The following is a 14,103-nucleotide window of genomic DNA, read 5'->3' as shown; positions in this document are numbered from 1 at the left end:
TCCGGTTTCTGGACCAGGGTCGGAACCCTGGCCCCCTGCAAGGGGAGCATGGAGTCTTAGCCGCTGGACCACCAGGGAAGTCCCAAGGACCCTGTCTTTATATTCTTTTTGCTCTGTCTTCAGGTTCTCCCCTACACTGACATTTTAACATTCTTGGGTGATCTTTCAAAAATCCTTAATTTCTAGTCTTATGTTTTTATTCTTCTCCTAAACTTCGAAGGGCTTTATAGTTGTCATTATCTTTCTGCCTGACTTCACAGCATGAAGTTTTGTTGCAGTTAGTTCATTGTCCCCACTTTCTCCCTTCCTTCCCCTGTCCTTGGTCCTTTCTTCATCCTCACCTATACTCCATGTGCTTCCTGCCTCTCCAATTTCTTCCAGATCCCTCCTTCAGGGTTCAACTCAGACATCTTCCTTGCTTAAATCTCACTTAGAGCACTGCAGCAGTCTCTTCCCCCACTATACCTGCCAAACTGCTTAATACAGTCCTGACGCATTTTTACTGAAACTTATGAATGCTTTGCCGTGATTTGTAAAATCCTATGTGATCTGGCCCCTGCCCACTTCTCTTTTTTCAGTTTGCTTCAACAAAATGGCTGCGGGATTTTACACAAGACTTATTTCCTGCTTAGAATGCTCTCTCTATGGCTTGCTGCTGCTAAGTCACTTCAGTCGTGTCCAACTCTGTGTGACCCCATAGATAGCAGCCCACCAGGCTCCCCCGTCCCTGGGATTCTTCAGGCAAGAACACTGGAGTGGGTTGCCATTTCCTACTTGCTCCCTACTCACAAACATCGTTAGCTTCTTTGTATGCTTAGGTTCCACCAAAATGTTGCATTTCTAGAGAGGCTGTCTGAACTAGGGCTCTCCCACTGTTGCTCCCTCAACACCTTTTATTCTTTGTTAAATGCTGAGCTCCTGATGTTCTGCTATTAGAATTAAGACTTGAATTTTTCTTAACATATCATAAAGAAAGCTGTTAGGAATAATTAGAGCAAGGACTTAGTTTTTGCTAATCCTTCTCATTGGTTGGCTGTTCTTGATCATATTTCTGTAATCCTCAGAAGATACGAAAATGTACTGTTTAAATATTTAGGTTCGTTGTCTTTTACCATGGAGCTTGCTTGTGAAATCATATAAAATCATGAAACTTATAATCTGCACTTGAGTGACAGAGTAATTTTATCACATGTATAAGTAAGAATATGCATTTTAATGGGAGAGTTATTGATTAGCTTTAGTGTTTATTCCTGGATAGAAGTTTTCTGTGGCCTTAGTTTTGTTTGACAGATATATTATTTTGTAAAGTTACTACTGGCTTCCTAACATTTAGTATATTAAGCCAATAGGTGATATATTCCTAATTAATTTTGCATTGGAAATCTCTTCTTAAGTATAAAAGCTAAAATGTTGAAGTAGCTGGAGATTTATTTCAGCATGGAATAAATCAGTGTTTTTTGATATTCTCATACAGAAACCTTTGATAGTCTGTCTCGTGTTTCTCACTTTCTTGTCCTGTTCCAAGCACTAGATAATATATTTTACATACCTGGAAGGAACAGACAATTTCATCAAATTCTGTAGGAAGATGGCATGCCAATCTGAAACTACATTTTCTCTGTTATTGCCTTACATTTTCAAGAATATAGTAGTAGTTATATTTGGCATTGCGCTTGAGTTTTGTGAGTGGGTGCAAAAAATGAAAAAAGATTTAAGGATATTGCTCTTGAACATTTAGGTTAATAGTAATTAAAACACGTGCTAAACTTATACTAACTTGTTTTGTAATGAATTTGAAATATTCCATGTATTTGATTCAAATGTATTCATTACGATTGGCTATCAAGATTTTGTACCCCTCAAATAATCTTAAAGAGCCCTTGGAAGTAAAGAAGTAGTAAAAATAGCAACTACTTATTTCATATACTGTGCTAGCAGCACATAAATGTGTCTTATTTTTAATCTTCATCTCAATCCTGTAAGTGTTATTTCTCAAGGTTTTTCAGTGGAGGAAACCAGGACTCCGCAGCGGTATAAAGCCCGTACATGAACGCTATCTCTGGAGCTTCTCTGCATAGCGCTGTCATCTAGTTCCATCTACTAATTTGGAAAGAAATGGGGAGACTGAGTCTTGCAAAGCCAAAGGGCTTGCTCATCATCACACAGCTAGTTAGCAACAGAGTGAGGACTTGGATCGCTGGCCTCCTGACTCACATTCCGGTGCGCTTTTCACTATATCAGGACACCTTGGCTCCTGAGCCCCAAGTGACAGCCCCAGACAGCTGTGTTTATCTGTCTTGCATGTCCCAGCTTGTTTTGCTAGCAGAGCAAAAACTACTTAAAAGGATCCTCAATCTTCACCTCCCCACTCCCCTCCACTTATACTCGTATATTCCCACTTGCCCCATGAATAACTTCACAGAAAGAATTGTGCAATGTCACTAAGCCTTCCTCTGGTGTCAGAGTTACTCCCTGAGAGAACATTCACTTCCTCATGACTCCAGTTTACTGTCAGATTGCCTTTCCCTGTCTTCTCTTTGATCGGAATCTTAGTTGTTTAGGCAGGAATTTGAGGAGCAGATGTTACGCCCCTTGAACAAGCCCTTTAATTCTCCTTAGTACTGTGTCTAATGACTCTTAATCCTGTCCTTTTAACTCTATGGCTAGCAGAATTAAGAGCAAAGTGGGCCAGGAATGGTGAGCTTGATGCTGAACATTTCATTTCAGTGTTGGCAAAGAGAGCACATAAGATGAGACAGAGGGAAAATGTTAGGCTTTCCTGTGAAACTAAGATGAATATCAGTGTGGAATTGATAGGATTTTGTATTTCCCTCCAAATGTGAATAGAGCAATTTGGTAGAGTTGATAGCCAGAGAAATGGAGCCACTGAACTGTTTCTACTACCCTGTCTTAAATTTTGCTGTGTTCTTAAGATTTTCGTTTCCCTTTGAAAACAAAAATGGTTCACCAGAAAAAAGCAAAGTTATTGCTTAAAGTACTTGATCTTTCATGGTTCTTGAAGAAAATTTACTTTCTCCAAATGGGAATCCTGTTAAGAAAGATAACACCCTGTGATCTAATTGGTTCATTCTATTCTCTTTATAGACTTTGGTTTAGCAGTCTCGGCTCACTAATCATCAAAATTCTGATCTGTTTGTTCATATATTTTAAAAAATTGGACTAAATGGCCTATAGCTTTCTCAGTTCCTGATTAATCACTTCAGATTTTGGTAAGTCAGAGGCTGATTAAGAGAGAGAAATCACAGTAATTTGAACAGGGAAAGCGTACTATAAAGAAATACTAACTGTATCATGGGATTGGTGTAATGAGGGATTGGCTACTAAAAAGTAAAGTGAACTCTGGAGAATATAGGAATAGCAAATAAGAGAAGCAGTCTTACTCATAGGATAGTTAAGGAAGAGGCTTCCAGGATTGAGATTTAGATCTTACTTGAGAGGGCAAGGTTGTGGCTCACTAAATGATAAAGAAGTTTCTGTGACAGGAGTACTTGCCAGAAACTCGGTTCACCTGATCACTCTGATACAAAACTGTCTGAGGGAAGTACCGGGGAATCTATTGGGTGCTGCTGTCTACTGATTGCTGTGCACTTCACAAGCCTGGTCTTGGAGCAGCTGCATCAGTGGCAGGGGTTGGAGACTGGAGAAGCCATGTGTGATGTAGGAACCCACCAAGAGGAATAGACAAGCTCCAGGGAGGAAAATCCCTTTCTCCTGCAATGCCTTTCCAGCACTCTCTAAGGACAAGACTTAGCATCATGCCAACTGGCATAGGGAAAATATTTAAAGGGCCCAAATCCCTTTTTGCAGAGCAAGCAGTGAAGGGTGAATTTGGAGCTGAGGGAGTAAATGAACGACTGGCACATTTGGTCAAACAAGTGACCTTATATTTTATTACTATTTTTATTTTATTTTATTTTTTTTAATTTAAATTTTATTTTTATTTTATTTTTTTATTTTATTACTATTGATGCCTACTTACGGACTTAATTTGAATTTGGGACTCTGGTCAGAATTTTGCTGAGAACCTCATTTTTTCCCAATATTTCAGAAAGGATGTCATGAGGCCAGAGAGACTTTTCTTTTATAGGAAGGAGGGACCCTGGGAGTAGCTTCACCTTCGCTTTTGTAGGTCCCTTTATCATGAGCATCTGGTTTGGGTACTTCAATTTCTCATCTGCTTTGATACACTGATCTTGGGGATTGTGGTGAAATTCCTGACATTGTCACATATATAACCTCAGAGCTCACTCACATCTTTGTTTGAATTATCTTTGCCATTGGAATCAGTACTCTGAATTTGTACATTAAGAATGACTTTTTGAAGAATAAATATTTCAGAAACTATCAGCTAGCATTTCATCATTTTACGTGAAACAGCATAAATTTTGAGCAGCAGTATCTAGTCAGTGATGGCTGTGGCTAAAAGCAGTTTCATTGGTAAATATCTGATTTGGATTTGGTAACCAACCGGGAGGAATAACCTTACGCAGGCTTAACTAGACATACAGGAATTCTAACTTTTTGTGTATATTGTGTTTTTAGAAGACATAGTTATCACGGGTTAATAGTTTTTTTAAATGAAATACCTATTTATTTCACAGCCTTAATATTATAGACTTAGACTGTTTTATACATCAGTGTCTCTTAACAGTCTTATGGACTCTGGGAGAGGGAGAGGGTGGGAAGATTTGGGAGAATGGCATTGAAACATGTAAAATATCATATATGAAATGAGATGCCAGTCCAGGTTCGATGCACAATACTGGATGCTTGGGGCTAGTGCACTGGGAAGACCCAGAGGGATGGTATGGGGAGGGAGGAGGGAGGAGGGTTCAGGATGGGGAACACATGTATACCTGTGGTGGATTCATTTTGATATTTGACAAAACTAATACAATTGTGTAAAGTTTAAAAATAAAATAAAATTAAAAAAAAATTATAGACTTAGAAAGTAAATTGGACTAAATGACCTAACGTTTTGTTAAAATTGTTTTACTGTTGAAGCTGATTTTATTTTGAGTTTGGCCTGTTAGGATAAATCAAGGAATTTAATTAATTTTCTGACAATAGAATTACATTCATAGAGGACACTATAGCTGAATACAGCTTTAAAGAAAAGGTGATCATTTTTATCTTTGATAGAGAAATTTTATATTTTGGGCTTTGATTATTAATTTGATTCTCTACCTGTTTTTTAAAATTAAAATATAGTTGATTTATAATATTAGTTTCAGTTTTATTAGATAGTGATTCAATATTTTCATAGATTATATACCATTTAAAGTTATTATAAAGTATTGGTACTCTTCTCTGTGCTGTGCAATATATATATATAGTACATATATCCTCATATCTTATTTATTTTATAGACAGTAGTTTGTATCTCTTTATCCTCTGCCCCTATCTTGCCTGTCTCCTCATCCCTCTTCCCACTGGTAACCATGAGTTTGTTCTTTATATCTCTTAGTCTGTTGCATTATATTTATTTGTTTTATTTTTAGATTCCAAATACAAGTGATAACATATAATATTTGTCTTTCTCTGTCTGACTTATGTCAGTAAGCATAGTACCCTCTTGGTCTCTTCATGTTGTTGCAAATGGCAAAATTTTCTTCTTTTTTATGGTTGAGTACTGTGCGTGTGTGTGTGTGTGTGTGTGTGTGTGTGTGTATACACTCCAGAATTCTTTGAGAATTATTTCTACTAGGCTTCCCTGATGGCTCAGTAGTAAAGAATCCACCTGCCAATGCAGAAGATGCAGGTTCGATCTCTGGGTTAGAAAAATCCACAGGAGAAGGAAATGGCAACCCTGTCCAGTATTCTTATCTGGGAAATTGCATAGACAGGGGAACCTGGTGGGCTGTAGTCCATGGGGTCACAAAAGACCTCATGGTTTATGTTGAGTCCATGGGGTTACATAACTTAGCAACTAAATAACACAACAATTATAAAATTTTACCTTGTCATTTAATTTATTAATAATCAGATCAGATCAGATCAGTTGCTCAGTCGTGTCCGACTCTTTGCGACCCCATGAATCGCAGCACGCCAGGCCTCCCTGTCCATCACCAACTCTCGGAGTTCACTCAGACTCATGTCCATCGAGTCAGTGATGCCATCCAGCCATCTCATCCTCTGTCGTCCCCTTCTCCTCCTGCCCCCAATTCCTCCCAGCATCAGAGTCTTTTCCAATGAGTCAACTCTTCGCATGAGGTGGCCAAAGTACTGGAGTTTCAGCTTTAGTATCATTCCTTCCAAAGAAATCCCAGGGCTGATCTCCTTCAGGATGGACTGGTTGGATCTCCTTGCAGTCCAAGGGACTCTCAAGAGTCTTCTCCAACACCACAGTTCAAAAGCATCAATTCTTTGGCACTCAGCCTTCTTCAGAGTCCAACTCTCACATCCATACATGACCACAGGAAAAACCATAGCCTTGACTAGACAAACCTTTGTTGGCAAAGGAGCATCTCTGCTTTTGAATATGCTATCTAGGTTGGTCATAACTTTCCTTTCCAAGGAGTAAGCGTCTTTTAATTTCATGGCTGCAGTCACCATCTGTAGTGATTTTGGAGCCCAGAAAAATAAACTCTGACACTGTTTCCCCATCTATTTCCCATGAAGTGGTGGGACTGGATGCCATGATCTTCCTTTTCTGAATGTTGAGCTTTAAGCCAACTTTTTCATTCTCCACTTTCACTTTCATCAAGAGGCTTTTTAGTTCCTCTTCACTTTGTGCCATAAGGGTGGTGTCATCTGCATATCTGAGGTTATTGATATTTCTCCCGGCAATCTTGATTCCAGCTTGTGTTTCTTCCAGTCCAGCGTTTCTCATGATGTACTCTGCATATAAGTTAAAGAAAGCCTTCTTCAGTGATCGATGCAAAGAAATAGAGGAAAACAACAGAAAGGGAAAGACTAGGGATCTTTTCAAGAAAATCAGAGATACCAAAGGAACATTTCATGCAAAGATGAGCTCGATAAAGGACAGAAATGGTATGGACCTAACAGAAGCAGAAGATATTAAGAAGAGATGGCAAGAATACACAGAAGAACTGTACAAAAAAGATCTTCACGACCCAGATAATCACAATGGTGTGATCACTGACCTAGAGCCAGACATCCTGGAATGTGAAGTCAAGTGGGCCTTAGAAAGCATCACTACGAACAAAGCTAGTGGAGGTGATGGAATTCCAGTTGAGCTATTCCAAATCCTGAAAGATGATGCTATGAAAGTGCTGCACTCAATATGCCAGCAAATTTGGAAAACTCAGCAGGGGCCACAGGACTGGAAGAGATCAGTTTTCATTCCAGTCCCAAAGAAAGGCAATGCCAAAGAGTGCTCAAACTACCGCACAATTGCACTCATCTCACACGCTAGTAAAGTAATGCTCAAAATTCTCCAAGCCAGGCTTCAGCAATATGTGAACTGTGAACTTCCTGATGTTCAAGCTGGTTTTAGAAAAGAATCAAATTGCCAACATCCGCTGGATCATGGAAAAAGCAAGAGAGTTCCAGTAAAACATCTACTTCTGCTTTATTGACTATGCCAAAGCCTTTGACTGTGTGGATCACAGTAAACTGTGGAAAATTCTGAAAGAGATGGGAATACCAGACCACCTGATCTGCCTCTTGAGAAATTTGTATGCAGGTCAGGAAGCAACAGTTAGAACTGGACATGGAACAACAGACTGGTTCCAAATAGAAAAAGGAGTTCGTCAAGGCTGTATATTGTCACCCTGTTATTAATAATAGTTATTTATAATTCTATGGCTTGGCCTAGGCGTTCAGTATCTGGTTCTCCCAATTTCTGTGAACCTAAATAATAATTTCTTTCCTCTCATTAACCTCTAGCTGAAATTTAGCACTTCCTTTAATTGTGAAAGTAGACAACAAAGTCACAGGTATTTTCGTAACACATTACCATTCTTACAGATGCTTCCTTGGTTGCTCAGATGGTGAAGAATCTGCCTGCAGTGTGGGAGACTCGGTTTCGATCCCTGGGTAGGGAAGATCCCCTGGAGAAGGGAACAGCTACCCACTCCAGTATCCTTGCCTGGAGATTTCCATGGACGGAGGCTGTAGTTGCCTCTGGGGTTGCAAAGAGTTGGACGTGACTGAGCGACTAACATTTCACTTTTACTTTCATGCTCATCACTGCTTTGAAATTACAGTAGTTATTAGACCTGCCTCTAGGCATAGTTACTTGATACGTTAGTCTAGAAGCTCACATATTATGTCACAAATTAAAAAAAATATTTTTATAGTTCTTCAAAAATGATTTCCATGGTGTGTGTGGTGTATTTTTTTAAATGTGTTTAAAAAACGTGCTAAGAAGGGCCCCGTAGACCTCAGACTATGAAATGGTCCAGGCACAAAAAAGTGGTTCTGTACAGTGTAGGTCAGATTGTGTCATTTCTCACCTCGAAATGCTCTGCTGGATTTCCTCTCATTTCTTCCAAAGAGAGTGAAACCAAGGTCCTTTTGGTGGCTTACATGGCTCTCTGCACCAGCCTACTTGCTGCCTTCTGACCTTGTCTCCAACTTTGGTTTTTTTGCTCTCTTTGTTACAGCCACATTGGCAATATTCCAAGTATTCTTTTGCTGCAGATCCTTTCTAGTAATTTCCTGATAATATCTATGTAACTTACTCCCTCAGTTACCTGATAGACACTTCAGTCATTTACTTCCTGACCACTCGATTTAAAACATTTATTCTTGCTCCCTTGGTACCTACTCTGTCTTCCCCACTGTTTTTCCCTGTACACTTATTGTAATTTTTCATATTTTCCATGTCAATTAGCCTAGTATTGATTTTGGGTGGGGGCTTATCATAGTCCTTTTGCTGGCAGGTTGGCCCTTCAGCAGTAGTTAGGCTAACTTCGAGAGCTGTTGTCCTTCCCGTGCATGACTTGCATCCCTTCTACCACCACCACTGGTTCACTTATGAGCCTACTGCATTCAGAGTAGAGTGGATGATGACAAAAGCTAGCTAACTGAACTGGCCAACTCACTTTGTCTGCATGGTGGTTCATTGCCTCTTTTAAGTTTGATGCGTTCTGGGATTAACATGTGATATAAAGAGCTTCATTTTTGATTTCTACTTTTGTTTGTCTGTCTACATGGATCATCCCCATATCTTCTTTTCACTGTCTCCTGATCTTTTCTACCTTTTACCTCTCATCTCCTGGAGAGCTTGTCTAACCAATGTAGTTGATACATTTTACTCATCCGATACAGTTAACATGCTATCATGGAGATCTGGGACCAGCATGAATTTCTTTGTATTGTCCAGGTCATCCAGGTCTCTTGGGACTATATTAAGACAGAGGACTAGAAAATTAACATAGCTCTGGTTCAAGCATGTAAATGTATGCTGCTGTTGATTTACATGTGAATGTCCAGTGCTTTTGGTCTTCCTTCCTAATAGAGGTAGAAACACCTGCTTTGCAGGATCAGTGACTGCACAGCACTTACCTGAGAGAGCAATAACCCTGTCTTTATGTGCTGCCAGATAGACCCTCCAGCTTCCCCACTGTAGTCTTTAGTTGGTGATGACCATCCTCAGTCTTTCGCTTACTTTTTCCATTGTATTTACTGCTCCTAGCAATAGCTGCCTAGTTCCATAGTCCTTTCAATTAATTCTTTTCCTGTACTCTCATATGCCTGAAATATTGCACCAGCCAGTGCCTTCCCTCTCACCAACAGTTTTAGCAATGCAGTTGCACTGCTACAGCCCATCAGGGACTAGGTGCTACCAGAGAAGGGGTCCTCATTGCTAACCAGTCCATGATCGACATCACTCTAAAACCTTATTTTGGAATAGCTCCATAGGTCTACTTTTGATATCAACCCTCTCAGGTTTGATTCTCCCAAGACACACTTTGAAGCTTCAGGATTTGCATGTAGGAGGTTTGTTGAGGAATGCTTCTGGAATGAGCCTCTGAGAGAAAAGCTGTGAGGAAAACAGCATTAGGAAGATGGAGGAACTGAATTGCCAGGTGGTTGCAACAGCAACTTCAGCTGATTTCCACAGAGAGATCTGAAGCTGGAATAACCCTTCTGGGGTATTCCCAGTTGAACCAGAGGGCTGGGCCATTTTACCGTACATTGACCAGTCCTTAAATGTGGGCTGCTTTGGGGTAGTAACATAACCTTGGATGAGGGAGTTCTCTGCAACTCAGAAAAATTCCTGAGACTTCAGTTGTAAGCCACCAGCAGGCCAAATCCTGGAAGCTGGCGAATGAGTACTTCAGTCCTGAAAGGATTGATGTGGGTGGTCACCACAGCGTCCACTATAGCCACAATGGCAGGATCACTTTCAGTGGGGTGGTGAGGGTGAAAAGGATACTCTTTGTGTGTGTATGTGTATGCTCAGTTGTGTCCAGCTCTTTGTGACTCATGGACTGTAGCCTGCCAGGCTCCTCTCGCCTTGGAATTTTCCAGGCAAGAATACTGGAGTGGGTTACCATGCCCTTCTCCAGGGGATCTTCCTGGCCCAGGGATTGAACTCACGTCTCTTGTATCTCCTGGATTGCACTAGCGCCACCTGGGTGCTAGAGAAATAAGGGAGGAGATGAAAACTTGTTTAGATAGCTTAGCTGAGAAGGGGAGGAGGGAGAGGTTAGTCATAGGTTCCCCAGGAGACTGGAAGGGGTGGGATCCAGAATATAGGTAGTAGATATGCCTTGGGCAGGAAGAGGTTCATTTTCATCATTGTAATCAAAGAGAAGAAGCAAGAGAAGAGTTCAGAAGCAAATACATTTATAACAGTAATGAGAGCACACCAGGCAGTCCTTATATGTGTCTTCTGGGACAAATCAGGAAGAATCAAGAACTGGAGAGGGGAGTTGTTTGGGTTGAAGATTTAAAGTGAGTAGAGAAGTTTTTAATAGATTGCTGTGGAGAGTGGGAGGAGAGCTTAATAGGATAGCCACTGGTGGTGAGGGCCCTTTTGAGGTTGATGCTCCTGATTTTATAAATTGTCAATTTGTATAGTTGAATGACTTTTTTTTTCTGACAGTGCTTAATGAATGAAAGTATAAACATACTCTGTGACTTACCAGAATTTTTTTTTTTTTTTTTGCATAGCCATCAGATCAAGTCATTACAGTACAGTAACACGGGAGACATGATACTTGTCGTATCTGGAAGCTCTCAGGCCAAAGTGATTGACAGAGATGGTTTTGAAGTAATGGAATGTATAAAAGGAGACCAGTATATTGTGGATATGGCCAATACCAAAGTAAGTGTGACCCAGAATATTTTAGTGAATTTAATTAATTCCATGCACATTTACTCACAGCTTATTGTTGCTGCCATAATTTCTGCTATAAATTAATACAGTGTATTTCAAACTGCCCTCTGCTGAAGTCTACTGAAATACCCCTCAGTCCTACTGAGGCTTGCAGTCTCATGCCTTTCCTTTTGTTTATTGGCTGTTCATTGAGTGTCCAGTGTGTGTTAGATGGTTCAAACAGCATTCAGATATAACTTAAACATAACACTATATGCAATTGTATTGAAATGGTGGCTTGAATAGTGGTTTTTTTCCCTTCGTTTATTCCACTAGAGTTTCTCTCCCCTCATCTTAAAATCACCTCCCTAAAGATTCTACCAAAGATGTTTTTTTTAGGGTGATGGTGATAAAGAAATAAAGCAGATGGTGCTCCAGATCAGCCTCTCTGTCTTACACGCAAATCGTTCTGTTTTTATCTGTTTGATTTGAAGCTTTTTGGGCATCCCAAACTTTATTTAAACAGTGAGTTTGTAGAAATGAAAGCTTTAAAAACTCTTATTTAACTTATTCTTTTTTAGTTTACGGTTACCACAGACAATTTTTCTTTAAAAATGGTGAGGAAAAGATGTTTTTTTTTGCTAGTTTGTAAGCTCTTACTAATGATTTCAGCTGTTCAGGGCTTCTTACATTATAAAAACTAAGACTTTATCAACTTAGGTTTTAGCCAAGAAAGTTTCAAGAAGAAAGGGATCTGGTGGTTCTGTATCTGGCTATTTCTGCGGTTTCAGTTTCACACACATGCACGCACTTGCATGTGGGCTTATTTTGTGGCTCAGTGGGAAAGAATCCACCTGCAGCTCAGGAGTCGCAGGAGACACAGATTCAATCCCTAGATTGGGAAGATCCCCTGGAGAAGGACATGGCAACCCCACTCTAGTATTCTTGCATGGAATATCCCAGGGACAGAGGAGCTTGGAGGGCTACAGTCCATAGTCTCACAGAGTCGGACACGACTGAGTGACTTAGCATGCAGGCACACGCATAGGTGGCTCAGTGGTAAAGAATCTGCCTGCAAAGCAAGAAATGTGGGTTCTACTCCTGGGTCAAGAAGATCCCCTGAAGAAGGAAATGGCAACCAAGTCCGGTATTCTTGCCTAGAAAATCCCGTGGACTGAAACCTGGTGAGCTACATATAGTCCATGCGGTCAAAAGGGTCAGGCATGACTTAGTGACTGAACATATATATATATACACATACACACACATACACATATATGTGTATATATATAAAAGTATATACATATATATAGTACATATAGTAAGATTATTCAGAAAGTAGAGTGAAGGTAGATAAATCTATGTAGATATATAGGAAATTAAAATATTAAGTTAATTACCAATATGTGAAAAACAACTATATATTATAACTTAATACTGTAACTCTCCCAATCTTGTCTAATGTTATCTCTATTTTGATTTCAAAATCATGGTTAATACTTACTCTCTCCATTTCTCAGAAGCAAATATAATTGACTACTTATTTAGGAAATACTATTTTTAGCTTAATTGTACTTGAGTGATGGGTTTTAGAAATGCAAGTATTATTATTTGAAGGGAGCAGATTTCATGGGACACTTTTTCTTAACTTTTAAAACTTTTTTCTGATTCAAAGAGTAATTAATAACTTGTCGCTTTACTGGTAAGTTCAACCAATAGAGCATTAAAAGAAACTATTAAATATATCTGATCTGTTATGATAAAATATTATGTACTTCAAATATAAACAGCCCTTTCTAATTATGTTATTAAACTGTTATATTGTTAGATTTTTATCTCTTTATATCTTTATGTGAATGTATGTATTTTTGGGGGGGTGTACTTCTAGTGGTGTGTGAGTGTATATATATGTATATATATATTTCTGCTACATACTACATTATAGGGAGAGTATTTATATTTATACCTTTAAAAACTAGTTTATTGAGTTTTTAACAGTAATTTTTATTGACTGTTACAAATTTGAAAAGGAAAAATTACTCATATTTTTACAACCCAAATATAATCACAATTAAGATTTCAGTTTTTGTATACCTTTTTTCCTTTATGCATCTGAGAAGCATTTTTTTCTGATCGCACGAGAACCTTTACATAAGGTATTGTTTGGAGCTAGTCAAGTGGAATTCGAGGCCTCAGAGTGGGAGTGAGGGGCAGGGGGCCTCCTTCAGCCACAGAGATTCCAGTTTTGTCTGTTTTCTGTATTGGAGCTCTTTATAAGATATTCTTTGAAAATCAGGTTCTGTTGTTTCTTTAAAATATGAAGATCACTGATCTCATATTTATTGCTTATATTATCTGAGAAAATGGGACATTACTTCTTCAGGTTTAAATCATTAGGAAGGTAGGACAAGGATAAACAAGAATCAACCCTTAAACCATTCAAAAGCATACCTTAAAAACTGTAGTTATATTATCATCTAAAACTCATTTATTCTAAACCAGAATTTTAGTATATTACTTCCAGTCGGAGAGTGTTTTTCTTTTCTTTTTTTTTTGGCCCTCCACAGCATGTGGGATATTACTTCTCTGACTAGGGATTGAACCCAGGCCTCTGCAGAGGAAGTGCAGAGTCTTAACCACTGGACCACCAGGGAAGTCCCAGAGAATGTTTTTCTCTATTCTTTTAAACTCGTAGACCCATACTTTACCTTCAGCCATTTAAAACGGTTCTGTGCCATTTATTTCATAATTACTTGGCTAAAGTGGGAGAGGACAGGCTCAGGGGACCCTTTAATGTTTGGACTTTTTAGTGGGCCATTTCTCTATGATTGTACTTTAATTACGGAGAT

The 14,103-nt window shown here is 39.2% G+C and overlaps 1 protein-coding gene and 1 non-coding gene across 2 annotated transcripts in view; one reads left to right on the top strand and one right to left on the bottom strand.

Annotated features, from left to right (window-relative positions):
- Positions 1 to 14,103, top strand: part of WDR70 (WD repeat domain 70) — a 278,539-nt gene that overhangs the window by 74,201 nt on the left and 190,235 nt on the right. Inside the window, 1 exon segment of the mRNA NM_001076238.2 lies at positions 11,110 to 11,263. Coding sequence (NP_001069706.1) covers positions 11,110 to 11,263 — 154 coding nt within the window.
- On the bottom strand, positions 13,837 to 13,908 carry TRNAG-UCC (transfer RNA glycine (anticodon UCC)). The gene has a single exon. It is a non-coding gene; the product is annotated as a tRNA-Gly (tRNA).

The sequence above is a fragment of the Bos taurus genome, chromosome 20 (genome assembly GCF_002263795.3).
Source record: "Bos taurus isolate L1 Dominette 01449 registration number 42190680 breed Hereford chromosome 20, ARS-UCD2.0, whole genome shotgun sequence".
Lineage (NCBI taxonomy): Eukaryota > Metazoa > Chordata > Mammalia > Artiodactyla > Bovidae > Bos > Bos taurus.
The sequence above is the reverse complement of the archived record's forward strand: the minus strand, read 5'-3'. Positions and strand labels throughout refer to the sequence as shown.